At 44.9% G+C, this 17,106-nt stretch overlaps 3 gene segments (V, D, J or C); all 3 read right to left on the bottom strand.

The window, feature by feature from the left end:
• Positions 1–2,429: 2,429 nt before the first annotated feature.
• LOC141542619 (immunoglobulin lambda variable 7-46-like) lies at positions 2,430–3,346 on the bottom strand. The segment is given in 2 exon segments: positions 2,430–2,755; positions 3,331–3,346. Coding segments are annotated over 2 exon segments (342 nt in total).
• Positions 3,347–9,490: 6,144 nt separating this feature from the next.
• Positions 9,491–10,021, bottom strand: LOC141542694 (immunoglobulin lambda variable 7-46-like). The segment is given in 2 exon segments: positions 9,491–9,822; positions 9,915–10,021. Coding segments are annotated over 2 exon segments (375 nt in total).
• A 131-nt stretch (positions 10,022–10,152) lies between these two features.
• Positions 10,153–16,797, bottom strand: LOC141542777 (immunoglobulin lambda variable 7-46-like). The segment is given in 3 exon segments: positions 10,153–10,292; positions 16,309–16,617; positions 16,724–16,797. Coding segments are annotated over 3 exon segments (492 nt in total).
• Between the last annotated feature and the right edge of the window lie 309 nt (positions 16,798–17,106).

Below are 17,106 nucleotides of genomic sequence, written 5' to 3' on the forward strand. Positions count from 1 at the left end.
AAAAATGAAGGAGAAACAACTTGTAGGGAAAACGGAAACTTCCACCAGCTGTGAAATTTGCTGAGCTCCTATCTGTTGAGGGCATCAGGATTCTTGGACTCATTTGGCTTGTTACAAACAAGGCTGCCCATGAAAGCCCACAACATGGCTGCCCCAGAGCAGCTGGGACCTGTTGCTAGCGCTGATCTAGCTAATCATGGCAGGAACAAGGATCTTATGGGAAGTGAGTGTAGAAACATTTGATGTCAAGCCCAGACTCTGGGAAGCAGAGCCCTCAGGGAGCCTGTGCGGCTGGGAGCAGGCCGGCTGAGAAGGGTTTTGTCTCACTTCTCCACTGGAGTCTCTCACTGTGCAACCATTGCTATGCCACAGGACACAGTAATAGTGAGCCTCGTCCTCAGGCTGGGCCCCCTTGATGGTGAGGGCAGCTTTGTCCCCAAGGAGGGACCCTGAGAAGCGGGCAGGGACACCTGGTACAAGGTTATTGGTGCTAGAAATGATCCCTCTGGGAGATTGGCCGGATTTCTGCTGGATCCAGCAGGGATAGAGACCAGAGGTGACGGCCCCTGTGCTGGAGCTGCAGGTCAGGGTGACTGTCCCTCCTGGGACCACAGTCAGGGAAGGCTCCTGAGTCACCACAGCCTGGGCCCTGCTCCCTGAAACAATCAGCACAGACACGTGTCAGGAACAGAGAGAGGCCATCCCTGCCAAGGCAGCTCGTTTCCCGCCCAGCTCTCCCCTCCTCCACCCCATGAGCGCCGGGACTCTCTCTGCCCAACCTGTGCAGGCACTGAGCAGCAGGAGCAGGAACGGGCGCAGGTCCATGGTGCAGAAGCTCTGCCTCCCGAGGCTCCAGAGCTAGGGCCGGGCTCCTGCCAGGGCTTCTTATCCCCCAGCTCACCCCACCCCGGAGGATGGAGGTTCCGTCATGCAAATCTGTCTCCCAGCTCCAGAGATTTGAACCCAGTGTCTGGGGACCTGGTGGGTAAAAAGTTGACATATGTAGACAGTGGGTGGTTTTCTGTGTGCTTCCTCCACGGGGCAGAGCCAGGAAACAGCTTCTGGGGAGGCAGACATCCATGATGGCACAGAGACACCTGCAGTGCTGGGCATGGCTGCCTGCTGTCTGAGCTGTGAGCACTCACCATGACTCAACTATGGTGGTCCCACAGCGCCCCCAAGCGCCAAAGCCTCCCAATGGCAGTCAGGACCCACCAGGACAGAGCCAGAAGGACATTGGATTGGCCTTTCATCTGCTCTCAGGCCCCGGCCCCTTAAGCTGGGTCCCTGGAGCTCCTGGGTCCTCCCCTATGCACAGTAACCAAGCATAGCTCACTCAGCCCTCTCTGCTGGGAGTCCCTGCCTACATGAAAGCACAGGAGCCCGGCCTCTGACACATGGAGGGCTCCCAGATGCTCCCCCAGGTGAGAAGGTGGGAAAGTTGACCTGAAGAGGCTGCTTCCAGTCACCCCGGGGAGACCACCAGCTTCTCCCCAAACGGAGGCTTCCTGGAGCCAGCAGAGAAGTGCAGTGAGATCCCCTTTGGGGTCACTTCCCTGCTCTCACTCCTAGTTTGGACTGGGCTTATTATTATTTTTTTTTGCTGAGGCAATTGGAGTTAAGTGACTTGCCCAGGGTCACACAGTTAGGAAGTGTTAAGATGGACAAAGCTTATCAAGTGACACACTGAAGCCTCTCCAGGTTTTGTGGTTTGCACAAGGGTTCTGCCCAGATAAACCAAGGATGCTGCTGAGTCACCTTCTGACTCCTGAGGCTGCGGCTACCAGCTCTGGTGGACTCACCTACTGACCCAGTCACTGGTGGGACCTCTGATGGATCCCAGTACCTCCTGAACTCCCATGCTCACTTCCCACTCCAGTCTCAGAATACTCATTGATCTAAGGACAGAAAAATAAATAATAATATGCTTCTTTGGTTGCAGCAATTCTATTATCGTATTCTCACGGCTCTCAGCACAAAATCTATGATGAGTCTTGAACCATCCAGGATGGTGACTTCCACTATTGAAAATAAACTTTCTTTAGGTGTTTGTGATCTTCTCTTGCAAGAAACATCCTTTGTCTCCCAGACAAGATTGTCCTGGGCAGATCCTCTCTTAGATAGAAGATATAAGATAGCAAGGAAGCTGTTGGGAGGGTGTGGCAGCAGGAATATTTGGACAAAACTTAATACACTGGGTTGGGTAGGAAGAGCACAAAAGGTGTGGGGGATGGAAGGTGGCAGAAAGGCTCTGTCTTTTGAGACCAATCCTTTTCCTGACCTAGAAAAGATTTAGACAGAGGAAAGAGGACCTCAGGCTCAATGGGGAAACATTCTTTATTAGTCCAGAAGCTGAGGATCTGACGGATCTCCAGCAAGCTCTGAGGCTGGGGAGAAGCAGGCCAAGAAGAGGTTTTTGTCTCAGTTCCTCATCTGTCTCTCTCACTGTGCCATAGACTACTATAATGCAAGGCACAGTAATAGTGAGCCTCGTCCTCAGGCTGGGCCCCCTTGATGGTGAGGGCAGCTTTGTCCCCAAGGAGGGACCCTGAGAACCGGGCAGGGACACCTGGTACAAGACTGTTGGTGTTATAAATGAGCCCCCTGGGGGATTGGCCAGATTTCTGCTGGATCCAGCAGGGATAGTTCCCGGAGGTGACGGCCCCTGTGCTGAAGCTGCAGGTCAGGGTGACTGTCCCTCCTGGGATCACAGTCAGAGAAGGCTCCTGAGTCACCACAACCTGGGCCCTGCTCCCTGAAACAATCAGCACAGACACACAGGTCAGGAACAGAGACAAGGCCCCAGCTTTGAGTCCTGCTCATCCCTTCTCCCCCAAGAGCCCCCAGAGTCTCTCCCCAACCTGTGCAGAGAGCCAGCAGGATGAAGAGAGGAATCAAAGCCATGATGTGGATGCTCTGCTTCCTAGGGCCCAGAACTAGGGCCAAGCTCCCTCTTATCCCTCAACCCCACCCATCCTGGGGGCTGGAGCATCCCTTATGCAAATTACTCTCAAAGTGCCCTGGCTGGCACCCGGGGCTGGGACTCCTGCTGCCTCTAGAGTTTCTGTTGAGAAGGGTGCAGCAGACTGTGGTCTGGCCCTGAGGTTCCCCCCTGGGCCCAGCCAGGACACAGCTGCAGGGACAGCAAGCTTCAGGGACTCAAAGCCAACTCTGCCTGTGGTTTCCTGATTTCCCTGCTGTGATCCAGCCCTGCACCAGTGTAGCCACAGTAGTCCCACAGCGCCCCCTGCTGGAGCTCAGCCACCCAGCCGTCTTTTGTCAGTCAGAAAACATCAACTTAATGTGTTTTTAACAAGTATCTGAATGTACCATCATTGGGTTCCATGACGCCATCTCCTTGGGCTGTGACGTTGGGATTTCATCTTCTAGACTCAGTCCTCCAGATGAACCCAGGCAGCCAGCTGAGCTGGGGGACCACCTTCATCTGGCCAATGTTTAGAAATCATCCCTTATGTAACCCATACTAGCAATAGGTGGCCTCCATATTCCCCTTTAAGGTTTGCAAAATCTTTCACTTCTGGGATTTCATGAGATCCTCATAGTGATCCTGGAAGGTAGAGGTTATAAGTTTTGGGGGACTTTGGTGTTTCCCTAGTCAGGGATGAGGGAAAGATAACCTTGTAGTTCCCATCATTAGCAGCTGCTGCCAGAGCTATGGAAACGGTCCCAGCCATGCTCCCATCACAAGGCTGCTTGTATATTTATTTTTTAAATATTAATGTTCATAGTGTTAGGCAATAATTGTTATTCTCTTTGTACTGGCTATCTAAGCTTTTCAAGATAAGAATACATGTTTTTGGAATACAGTTTTTGTAAAATAAATGGCATCAATTCCATATGGTTGATGGGAACTTTCCCCTCATTCTATTAAGATTACCCACATATTGTATGAAAATACATCCTATTAATGCATGACTAGTTTAATATTAGGAAAACAATTAGTATAATAGACCATATTAATAACCAAATTTTAAAAAAACATATGATTATCTCAATAGATGCAGAAAAAGCATTTGATAAAATCCAACATCTATTCCTATTAAAAATACTTGAGAGTATAAGAATAAAAGGATTTTCCTTAAAATAATCAGTAGCATTTAATTAAAACCATCAGTAAGCATATATGTAATGGGGATAAACCAGAACCATTCTCAATAGGATCAGGAGTAAAACAAGGTTGCCCATTATCACCATTACTATTCAATATTGTATTAGAAATGCTAATTTCTAATTTAACTTTGGCAATAAGAGTTGAGAAAGAGATTAAAGGAATTAGAGTAGGTAATGAGGAAACCAAATTATCACTCTTTGCAGATGATATGATGGTATACTTAGAGAACCCCAGAGATCCTACTAAAAAGGTATTAGAAATAATCCACAACTTTAGCAAAGTTGTAGAATACAAAATAAACCCATATAAATCATCAGCATTATTATATATCACTAACAAAATCCAACAGAGTTACAAAGAGAAATTCCATTTAAAGTAACTACCAATAGCATAAAATATTTAGGAATCTATCTGCCGAGGGAATATCAGAATTCAAAATACTTTCCACACAAATAAAGTCAGATCTAACCAATTGGAAAAATATTAAATGCTCTTAGATGGGGCGAGCAAATATAATAAAGATTATAATACTACCTAAACTAATCTATTTATTTAGCACTATGCCAGACTCCCAAAAAATATTTTAATGACCTAGAAAAAATAACAACAAAGTTCATATGGAAAAACAAAAGATCAAGAATTTCAAGGGAATTAATGAAAAAAAATCAAATGAAGGTGGCCTAGCTGTACCAGATCTAAAATTATATTATAAAGCAGCAGTTACCAAAACAATTTGGTATTGGCTAAGAAATAGACTAGTTGATCAGTGGAATAGCTTAGGTTCAAAGGACAAAACAGTCAATAACTTTAATAATCTAGTCTTTGACTAACCCAAAGACCCCAGCTTTTAGGATATAACTTACTGCTTGACAAAAATTGTTGGGAAAATTGGAAATTAGTGTGGCAGAAACTAGGCATTGACCCACACTTAACACCATCCAAGATAAGGTCAAAATGGATTCATGACCTGGGCATAAAGAATGAGATTATAAACAAATTAGAAGAACATAGGATAGTTTACCTCTCAGACCTGTGGAAGAGGAAGGAATTTATGACCAAAGATGAACTAGAGATCATTAATGATCACAAAATAGAAAATTTTGATTATATCAAATAGAAAAGTTTTTGTACAAACAAAACTAATGCAGACAAGATTAGAAGGGAATCAATAAACGGGGAAAACATTTTTACAGTCAAATGTTCTGATAAAGGCCACATTTCCAAAAGATATAGAGAACTGACTCTAATTTATAAGAAATCAAGCCATTCTCCAATTGATAAATGGTCAAAGGATATGAACAGACAATTCTTAGACGAAGAAATTGAAACTATTTCTAGCCATAGGAAAAGATGCTCCAAGTCATTATTAATCAGAGAAATGCAAATTAAGACAACTCAGATACCCCTACACACCTGTCAGATTGGCTAGAATTACAGGGAAAGATAATGCAGAATGTTGGAGGGGATGTGAGAAAACTGGGACACTGATCTATTGTTGGTGGAACTGTGAATGCATCCAGGCATTCTGTAGAGCAATTTGGAACTATGTTCAAAAACTTATCAAATTGTGCGTACCCTTTGATCCAACAGTGTTACTACTGGGCTTACATCCCAAAGAGATTTTAAAGAAGGGAAAGGGACCTGTATGTGCAAGAATGTTTGTGGCAGTCCTCTTGGTAGTGGCCAGAAACTGGAAACTGAGTGGATGCCCATCAAGTGGAGAATGGCTGAATAAACTGTGGTATATGAATATTATGGAATATTATTGTTCTGTAAGAAATGACCAACAGGATGATTTCAGAAAGGCCTGGAGAGACTGACATGAACTGATGCTGAGTGAAATGAGCAGGACCAGGAGATCATTATGTACTTCAACAACAATACTATATGATGATCAATTCTGATGGACGTGGACCTCTTCAACAATGAGATGAACCAAATCAGTTCCAATAGAGCAGTAATGAACTGAACCAGCTACACCCAGCAAAAGAACTCTGGGAGACGACTATGAACCACTATGTAGAATTCCCAATCCTTCTATTTTTGTCTGCCTGCATTTTGGATTTCCTTCACAAGCTAATTTCAAAGTTCGATTCTTTTTGTACAGCAAAATAACTGTTTGGACATGTGTATATATATATATATATATGTATATATATATATATATATTGTATTTAATTTATACTATAACATATTTAACATGTATTGGTCAACCTGCCATCAGGGGGAAGGGTGGGGGAAGGAGGGGAAAAATTGGAACAAAAGGTTGGGCAATTGTCAATGCTTTAAAATTACCCATGCATATATCTGGTAAATAAAAAGCCATAATAATAAAAAAAAAGAAAATGCAATTCAAATTACAAAAAACAGAAGAAAATACATCCTATTTTCCCCAAACAACAAAATTTGTCCTTCCTTTTCTCTCAATCATCTATCTATCCCCAACTTAGAAAAAAGAAGAAATGAAACCTTTCTTGCAAACGGATTGTTTATGCTTTTCAGTTGTTCATTCTTGTCAATAGTTTCTCACTCCACGGCATACACTGTTCATGTATTTTCTGCACAAAGCCACTGGAGTGACTTATAGTTTTCTTCTCCAGTGGATTAAGGCAAACAAAGTGATTTGCCCAGTGCTACATGGCTGGTGTCTGTGTCTGGATTTGAACTCATTACTTTCTCAGTCCAGGTGCAGCATTCTATCCCCGGAGCCTCAGCTGTAATATGTAGAGTCAAATAAATCAAATGTTTTTTGGGGCCCTGTCTAAAGTGCATAAAAATTGAAAAACAGCTCTGTGTGTAAAAAGGGCTTAGCATATAAATAAATGTTTATTCCCTGTTCTGGGTCTATTGGCTATTAAGGAATTTCCTCTCATGATCCATAGTTATCACTAAAAGGCAATACAGGCTAGCCTCTGTGGGATTATCTTCTGTATTAACTTGTACATGGCATTACAGAAGAAAGCAGCTTTTGGACAATCATCCCTTGATCCAGCAAAGGATGTCTTTTTTCTCCCATCAGCTCCCAGCATTCAAGCTTTTCCCCAGTCAGATCAGCTCTCTCCATTAACTGCTGAGCTTGTTAGCTGTGCTCAATCCCAGCAGCTTCTCAGCTTCAATGACTTTCATCTTTTTTTCTGTAGTCCTCCCACAATCATCAAACAGTTCTTTTATTCCAAGTTCCACAATAATAAGCTATAAAATGATTAAAATAATGATAGTCAAAATATCTTTTCTAAATCAAGACACTTCAGCCATCTCAGACATTGTTCGGTGTTTTTGTTTCTCTATGGCTTTCATTCTGGTACCCCCAGGTCTTATACCTGAGAGACTATTTTCTTTCTGGTCCTACAGAACTGTCTATATTTCTGCTCAAGCTGCTGCCCTCTATGCCTCCCACATGAATCGCCTTGCTCTGCCATATGTCAGTAATTAAAACATCCATGTAGGAAAGGTGTTAGGTTTTTACTAAGTGCTAATGAGATAATGAGATATTAGGTACTTAGTCGGTACTTAACAATTCTCTAGTTCTGGGCCTTTAGGGGAGTTTTACCCCTGTGAACTCCTGGGGAGGAGCTTGCATGTTTAGGAGGAGCAAGTTCATTGGTTGAAGTATTTCTTCCCAGAAGCCCTTTCGTTATCCCACGCCCATTCTCTGGGAGGATAAAAGAGGGTGGCACTCCAAAGATTGGGAAAGAGTCTCTACACAAGGTCAGAGTTGGCAGCAGTTGAGACAGCAGATCTCTTCCCAGAGAGTGATCAGCAGTTTCTGGAGACAACAGAACTTTACAGAAAGGGATATATAGATATAGTTACACATATGTATACATGTATAATTCTATAAATATGTGCATATACATAGAAAGACACATTTGGCTTTCATGTGGGCATTTCCTCCATTAATCACAAAGAGTATCTGACTGTTGCATTTGTATCTCCAGAATTTATCTCAGTGCTGTGCACACAGCCAGTTCTAATCAAGGGTTTATTGATTCTTAAAGTTAGGGGCTAAAGGGCCATCCCATATGGCAGGTTCCAGAGCTTCCCTGGCTCCAAATGAGAACCATGGCTCAGTGCTGAAGGTCTCTGCATTTGGAGCTTAGGAAGAAATCCCATCATTGGTGACTGGGCAGGGAGAGAATCTCTTTCTGTCCTTTTCTGCCTCTGTTACTCTGTCTGATTCTATGTCTGGTCTCTGTTTGTCTCTGTCTCTGTCTCTGTCTTTCGCTCTTTTTCCCCCTGTCTCTGTCTGCCTCTGTCTCTGTTTCTTTCTCTCTGCCTCTCTGTCTCTGTCTGGATCTTAACGGATTTGCTCCCAATCTGCTAAAAGAACCAATGCCATTTAATCTACCACTTGCCTTTTATGACCAAGTCACTGGTCCATGAAGAAATGGCTTTTATGACTGATCTGAGATTGTGAGGGTGACAAATGGTAGTCTTGAGAGCTTGGCCAGATTTCTGTTGCAACCAAGGAGATGGTAACCCCAGGGACCTGCTCCCCGGAGCTGCCGGTTATGCTGATAGTTCCCCTTGGAATCAGTCAGAGAAGGTTCCCCGGGTCACCCCAACCCGAGTTCCTACCCCTCAAACCCAAGGACAGACGCAGATATCAGAAATGGATACAAGGGCATCACCCCCCCAAGGTCCCTTGCTTCCTGACCAGCTCTCCCCTAATTCTCCCCAAGGGTGAGAATTTCTCCTCCCTAAGTTTGCAGAGAGGAAGCAGCACAAGGAGGAGAGGAGGCAAGGCCCTGGGGTAGAAGCTCTGCTTCCTGAGGCTCCGGAGCTGGCGCTGGCTTTGCACTAGTCCCTCGTCTCTCTACCCCTCCCGCCACGCTCTGGGAGGACAGACAGTGCTCTCATACACTTATTTTTCTCAATTATAAGTGTCTGGAGTCTTGGCCCTTGCTGGGTAAAGGCAGAGCTGTCAAGGTGTGTGGGGCTATTTGCAACCTGACATGGGAGGTCTCATATGACCATCGCGGTGACCTCGGGAGATCCCCAGAAAGGGCCTTTCAAGCTGCCCCATCAGGAGGTGGGACAGCCGGCGACAGCGGGAACCTTGGGCGGCCGTGGGACTGTCTCCTGTGCCAGTTCTGCAGCCGTCAATTTGGGAAGAAAGGACAGAGAGCCAAGTAAGCCTCCTTTGGAGGGTCTCAGAACTGGAATGTTTCCTTATGTATTGTGTCATAGGGCAATGGGCGGGGGATGGGGTGGTGCTAAAAGGGCTTGTGGGGGAAAACGCTCTGTGGACTCTGCAGATGCAATCTCCCTAGGCAACAAACTGGGTATCTTAGGGATCAGGGGCCAGCTCTACATGTGGCATTTGTGTGAGCCAGAGAAAGTTTTTGTCCCAGTTCCTCATCTGAGCTTATAACTGTGAGGCTGTGTAGCACTGTTGTACCACAGCACACAGTAATAGTGAGCCTCGTCCTCCGGCTGGGCGCCCTTGATGGTGAGGGCAGCTTTGTCCCCAAGGAGGGACCCTGAGAAGCGGGCAGGGACACCTGGTACAAGACTGTTGGTATTGTAAATGAGTCTCTTGTGAGGCTGCACAGATTTCTGCTGGAACCAGTAAGGATAGTTCCCGGAGGTGACGGCCCCTGTGCTGGAGCTGCAGGTCAGGGTGACTGTCCCTCCTGGGATCACAGTCAGGGAAGGCTCCTGAGTCACCACCGCCTGGGCCCTGCTCCCTGAAACAATCAGCACAGACACGTGTCAGAAATAGAAACACCCCCGGCTCACCCCTTTTTCTCCCCAAGAGCCCAGACAGTCTGTCCCCAACCTGTGCCAAGAGTGAGCAGGATGAAGACAGGAATCCAGGCCATGGTGTCCCTGCTCTCTGCTTCCTGGGGCCCAGAGCTCAGGCCCAGCTCCCTCTTATCCCCCACCCCATCCTGGGAGGGTGGAGCACTCCTTTATGCAAATAACTCTCCCAATTGCATTTGCTGGGGCCTGGGCTGGGACTCCTGCTGTTTCTGGAGTTCCTCTTGAGATGGCTGGTACAGACTGTGGCCTGGCCCTCAGGTTCCCCCCTGGGCCCAGCTGCAGGGGCAGCTCAAAACACTCAAAGCCAACTCTGCCTGTGGTTTCTCTGCTGGGATCCTGTAGCCACAGCAGTCCCACAGCGCCCCCTGCTGCACCCAAGCCCTCAAGACATCTCCTGTCAAAAACAAAGAAACAAACCCAACAACAAAACACCAAGGATACAGAACTAAGTGTATAAAACCCTTTGCTTCTCCTGCAATGAAGATGTAAAGAGAGTGCAAATGGCCACATTTCCCTGCTCAGGATTATCTCCAGCAAGGCCAGCTAGCTTTCAAGGCAAAGAATCATAGACATTCTTCTTTTGGGACCTTCTGATCCCTTTTCTCCATTACTTAGGTCCAGTACAGCCCACCTTTAATGGGGGTGAAAGAATTGTGGGATTTGAATGACCCACAGTAGCCCATCTTGTGCCTCAGTTCTGAATCTCGGCCAGTTTCTGTCCTGTGAGAAAGCTTTATTTAATTGTGGGAATTGTGAGAAAACCCTATTGCTTTGTTTGAAACCGTCCCTTCGGGCTGGGAAGCTGGATTACTTCTACCTGCTCCTTAGAAATCTTTAATTCAGGGATTGAGTTACACTGACCAGAAAGATCTAGAGACTGATGCAAGGAATTTGTTCATCATGATGCATCTTAAGAACTCATGTGGCCTAAAAATGGCCCCCATTGCTCATTCAGTTACTGTTTCCATGTTCCACTGATGGAATTACAGATACTTGGGAGGGAGTGGGACACCTCTTTTTCTGATTTCAAGGAATTGATTCTATTAGACCATGACCTTTATGCCCATTAGTAATCAGGATACCCAATCATATATTCTGGTTTACATCTTGTTCATGGTTTTCTTTTAACCCATAAAAATCTGTCTTCTTCTGCATTTGATGTCTGGTGGCAAGCTGAAGAGCTTCATCCTGACTGGTTATACAATTGGTGTGCATTTCTCTATTGAGCAATAGTTCAAGCCTGTATTATTTCAGATTTCACCAATGACAGAAAGAAAGACATATGGCAAACTTTGATTTCCCTTATTTGGTACTAAATCCATTGAGACTCCCAATGATTCTTGAGCCACAGCAAGAAACCAGGAAAGAATCAATGATGCTGACCTGACAGTAGTAAATCTGAGATAATTCACTTCCCAGTACATATGGAACAATCTGGAACCCGCTCTGGTGCACATTACCCTTTTTACTTATCTTTCAGCATATAACCCTCCTTTAGCTCAATAATCTGGAATCTCTGGGTTTTGGCTAAGATGTTACTTAGGGGATTCATTTTGGGGTTTCTTTCAGGAAGTAACGGGTGGATACTTTCTATTTTCTCCATATCCTCTTGTTCTCAAAGATCCAGAGTCTTGATCTGTAATGTTTGGCTTTCAGGTAGCAGAAGATTCTTAATTTTCAGTTTTTCCATTTTTCAGTCCTTTGATGTTATTTCAAAATTATTTAAATATTTCACAATGTCATTGGTTTGGATGTGTCCATTTACATTTTCAATGAGTTTGTTGCTTGGGAAACATCTTTCAAGTTCTCTTTTCTCCAGTGCAGCATTAAAATTAAAGTTGACGGGTTCCCCAGTTCTTTCCTCTTAGCTAGCCACTTAAAGAGTGATGTACTTCTGGATAGAGTGCAAAAGTCAAAAAGTGTCAAAAAGATGTAAGTTCGAATCAGACCTCAATTAGCACACAGCAAGTACTCATCAATGCTTTATGGATGTGTTCATGCAATTAGAATCCTACAGGGCAGGTTCCAGCTTTGCCACAGCTTTGTTGCCCTGAGCTAGTTGGTCACTGGGACTCAAATCTCATCACCTCTTCTTCTCACTCTCTTGTGGTGGAAGGTATACTCTCCTGCAACCTGAGCTGACTGGGGGCTGACACTGAAGATAAGCAAGGAATCAGGCAAATGTTAAAGGCAGAGTTTTGTCACAGAAGACAGGAGAGATAGCACAATGTCTGGAGAAGCTCTTCGGATCCAACTGGGGTTTATGATCCAACTATGGGAACTCTTCAGCCTGGACTTCCATCTCCTACTCAGTTGCCAAGAGAATGGCCTCTATGGGTTATAGACATTAAGGATTGTTTCTATTCTATCCCTCTAGATAAGGAGGATATGAAAAGATTTGCTTTTTCAGTGCCTAATGTTAATTTGGGTGAGCCTTATAAAAGATATGAATGGACAGTTTTGCCACAGGGAATGAAAAACAGCCCTACTATGTGCCAAATGTATGTTGCTGTTGCTCTTGCTCCAGTAAGAAAAGCCTTTCCAAAAGTAATATTGTTACATTATATGGATGATATTTTGGGATGTGCACCTGAGGAACAAATGTTAGAAGCATGTCTACAAAAGACCATGGAAACATTAAAGTACCACAAACTGCATATAGCTACAGAAAAAATTCAAAGACATGCTCCTTTTCAGTATTTAGGATATGAAGTATATCCTAAGACACTCACAGTACAAAAACTTTCTTTAAGAACAGAGAAGTTGAACACCTTAAATGACTTTCAAAAATTAATAGGAACCATCCAATGGATGCGTCCAGTGTTAGGCTTAACTACCAATCAACTACAATGTCTATATGACATTTTAAGGGGAGACAGTGCTTTAAATTTACCACGCCAGCTTACAAAAGAAGCACAAGAGGCTTTGAGAGAAGTTGAACTGGCTTTATCCAATGTGGTTGAAAGAGTCACTCAAAAACCCTTGGAAATATCAGTTTTTGCTACAAAAGAGGCACCCACAGCAGTCCTTCATAAAGGAGACAGTGTGATTGAGTGGGTGAACCTCCCAGCACAACCAGAACAAAGCCTTACTCCTTACCCAGTGCTTGTGGCTAGGATTTTATTAAAGGCTATTAAGAGAGTAACACAATTATCTGGAATAAGTCCTGAAAAAATATACACATTCTATACTAACACACAAATTAATGTATGCTGTGAGACCATCCCAGAATGGCAAATTTTATTGGCCACCGCTCCAAATTTTGCACATGGATCTCCATTAAAGATAACCCGGCTACTACATAATTGGTGATGGATCTTTGAAGAAAAGGTTTCTAAGGTTCCTCTTAAAGGACCAACAATCTTTACAGACGCCTCCAAAGAAAATATTTGTGCTGTATACTCTCATGATTTAACCATAAAGAGAGTAGTCAGGACTCCTTTTCAGTCCACTCAACAGAATGAATTATTTGCTATCATGCTAGCTCTTACTTATTACCCAGGAGACGTAAATATAATTACTGATTCAGCCTATTCAGTAGGTGTAGTACAAAGAATTGCCACAGCCCAAATAAAATTTGCAGCCTCTAATATTTATCAGCTCTTTAAGGAACTTCAAGAGCAAGTGAGAAAACATCCAGGCAAGATTTATATCTTGCATGTCCACTCACATAGTGGACTTCCAGGTCCCATTTTTGATGGAAATTCTAAGGCAGATAGCCTTCTAACCATGTTAGCCAGTAGTCCTTTATTTCAGGAAGCACAAGAATCTCATTCTAAATATCATCAGGCTGCTCGAGCTTTATGTTTACAATTTGGAATCACAAGAGAGGAAGCTAGGAGCATAGTAAAAAGCTGTACAGCTTGTCTTCCTTTCCACGCTCCTACACTCCCTCCAGGGAAAAATCCTCGTGGTTTGAGACCCAGTGAAATCTGGCAAATGGATGTGACCCATTATAAATCTTTTGGTCGTCTATCTTTTATTCATATCGTGGTAGACACCTTTTCAGGATTCACATTTGCAATGCCAGCAGCAAAAGAGACAGCCTGAGTGGTCACTGAATTCCTTATACAAGCATTTGCAATTATGGGTGTGCCACAAGCAATAAAAACAGACAATGGACCTGCATATACGTCTAAACATTTTACACACTTTTGTGCACAGTATAAGATTTTACATACCACGGGCATACCCTTTAATCCTCAAAGGCAGGCAATAGTAGAGAGAAGAAACAGAGATATTGAGACACTCCTCCAAAAACAAAAGAAAGGGGGAGCCACAGGTAACCCTAGAGAACTTCTAAATTTAGTTCTCTATACCATTAATTTTCTAATTTTTGACAAAGATGCACTGGCTCCGGCAGACAGGTTTTATAACCCACCAGAAGGGCAGTGTCCAGTGAGAGCATCTCCACTGTCCTTAGATAATCGCCAGGTGATGTGGAGAGATCCAGAAAGTGGTGTATGGAAGGGACCAGATAGGTTAACTGCCTGGGGGAGAGGGTTTGCTTGTATTTCTTCAGCAGGAGAAGGAATCAGAGGGGTGCCAACGAGTCATATTCGCCTTGTGCATCAGAGAGAGACAGAAAAAGAGAAAGACCTCAAAATAAAGGAGAAGATCTAAGAAACATCTTACACCGAAAGAGCATGGCTAATAAAAAGACTGTTAAAGAACTTTAAAACCAGCAGGAATCATTGGATTTCCTAACACAAGATGAGACTAATGGACAATGGAGTTATGGAAATTTATAAATTTTCAATTTATAATTATTTGATCATGTTATTTGTTATATACTTCTAGCATGTATTATGTTACTATGTTACTATGTGCTTATGTAATTTATGTAATTATGTGTAATACCTCCCATATTGATGGATTTATGTTTCAAGGTCATGACTATCCTATGTTCTAAATCAAAAGAAAGGGGGAGATGTTAGGATTACTAGGTGAGAACTCAGGTTGTCTGGACAATTACAAGGTGAAAACTCAGGTTGACTTGACAGTTCTCTGGCTCAAACCTGTAAAGGGAGTTTACACCTTAGGAATCCTAGAAGGAGCAAGCTCATTGGTTGAAGTGGTTCTTCCCAGAGAGGATAGAGAGATGGACTAGGAAGTGAGAAAGAAACCAATAGGAAAGGAGACATGGGAGAAAAGTGAGAGTGAGGATGACAGAGGGAACAAGCTGCTAGAAAATATTGAATGGAACGGTATGTGCTTTTACAGGGTTTTCTCTCATTAAGGACAAGGGCAACCTTATTATGGGAGAAAGCAGAAACAGGAACAAAAGGCATCTGGGAGCTGTAAGTATTGGGCAGGATAAGAGGGAGCTCTTGGCAAATGGCTCAGAGCCTTGAGTGAAGGTGGAGACCAAGTAGTCACCTGAGAGGTTAAGGGGAATAGGGAGACATGGGAGGTTTGATGGAAAGAAGGGAGGAAATGCCTCTGTGGTGAGTTTGATTTTGAATGGTTTGGGAGGGGCAGAGATGAATTTGCTCCAGTGAGGATCCATTTGCCATCAGAGAAAATCATTTTAGAATCAGCCAGGTCAGCTCAGTTTCCTGGTATCTGCAGACACAGTTGACAACATGTGAGTAGGAGCAGAGGCAGAGAATGGTGGGAATCCTCCCCATCTGGCCTTTGGTCATTGTGACCATTGATGGAGACAAAGGCAATCAAGGGAGAGGCATAATTTGGAGAATACCCAGGAGTTAAGATAGGAAAGGAAGAGCAGGCACAGACATAATGACCATAGAAAGAATTCAGGGCAGGCTGGGAGGTCATCAGCCATTTCTTCAGTGATCCATTCAGGAGATTTCCCCAGAATCTGTTTTGTCAGATTGAACACTTATACCTTTATCCAAAGGCTCCCTGTCTCAGGGAAGGGGGAAATGGGGAAGGAAGGAGAAAACCTGAGATTCACAGTTTTTAAAAATAAAATTAATATGGTTTTATGTATAGTGGGGGGTTGAATAAAATATTATTTTTAAAAATCTGCCTGCCAAGTGTCCTTTCCTGGGAAGGAGACTTTCCTGAATTCTCACCCAGTTCTAGATCACTCATCCATTGGTTTTTCTAGCCCTTAAGGTCCTGGTAACATCACTGGAAAGAGCAGCACTGCTCTGGCTGGCTTCCAAAGGGCCTGCCTGCAGTGTGTTGGACAGGACGGTTTCAGAAACCCTCTGTAGGTAACACAAGGTCTGCCCTCTCACCACCGGCTCTGCACCCAAGAGGGCGCACTCTCAGGCCAGACCTGGGACAGTCCATCAGGGAAAAGGACACTGAGTGAATGCAGAGCCATCCTTGGACTGGCCCGGAACTTGGGCTTCCCAGAGACCTTGGAGTAGCCTCTCTATCGGGGTCCAGGCTCCTGCAGAAGGTTTTTGTCTCAGTTCCCCATTTGTTTCTCTCACTGTGCCTAGGACCACTATAACGCAAGACACAGTAATAGTGAGCCTCGTCCTCAGGCTGGGCCCCCTTGATGGTGAGGGCAGCTTTGTCCCCAAGGAGGGACCCTGAGAACCGGGCAGGGACACCTGGTACAAGCTTGTTGGTATCATAAATGAGCCCCCTCGGGGATTGGCCAGATTTCTGCTGGATCCAGCAGGGATAGTTCCCGGAGGTGACGGCCCCTGTGCTGGAGCTGCAGGTCAGGGTGACTGTCCCTCCCGGGATCACAGTCAGGGAAGGCTCCTGAGTCACCACAGCCTGGGCCCTGCTCCCTGAAACAATCAGCACAGACACATATGTCAGGAACAGAGACAAGGCCCCCAGCTATGAAACTCACCCCTTCTTCTCCCCCCAAAGCCCAGAAAATCTGTCCCCAACCTGTGCAGAGAGCCAGCAGGATGAAGACAGGAATCAAGGCCATGGTGTGGATGCTCTGCTTCCTGGGGCCCAGAGCCAGGACCCAGGTCCCTCTTATTCCCACCCCCCCATCCTGGGGGGCTGGGCATTCCCTTATGCAAATGAGTCTAAAGTGCTCTTGCTGGGGCCCTGAGGGGGGACTCCTGCTGGCTCTAGTTAACACTGAGATGGATGGGACAGCACTGGCTCTGAGCTTACCCCTCCCCCAGGACCCCGCCAGGCCCCAGCTGCAGGGCTGCAAGCTTCAGGAGCCCTCAGGGCCATCTCTGCCTGTGCTCATGCCCTGCCACAAGGTAGCCACAGCAGTCCCACAGCGCCCCCTGCTGGAGCCAAGCTCCCGAGCC

Source organism: Sminthopsis crassicaudata, chromosome 1, assembly GCF_048593235.1.
Source record: "Sminthopsis crassicaudata isolate SCR6 chromosome 1, ASM4859323v1, whole genome shotgun sequence".
NCBI classification, from domain to species: Eukaryota; Metazoa; Chordata; class Mammalia; order Dasyuromorphia; family Dasyuridae; genus Sminthopsis; species Sminthopsis crassicaudata.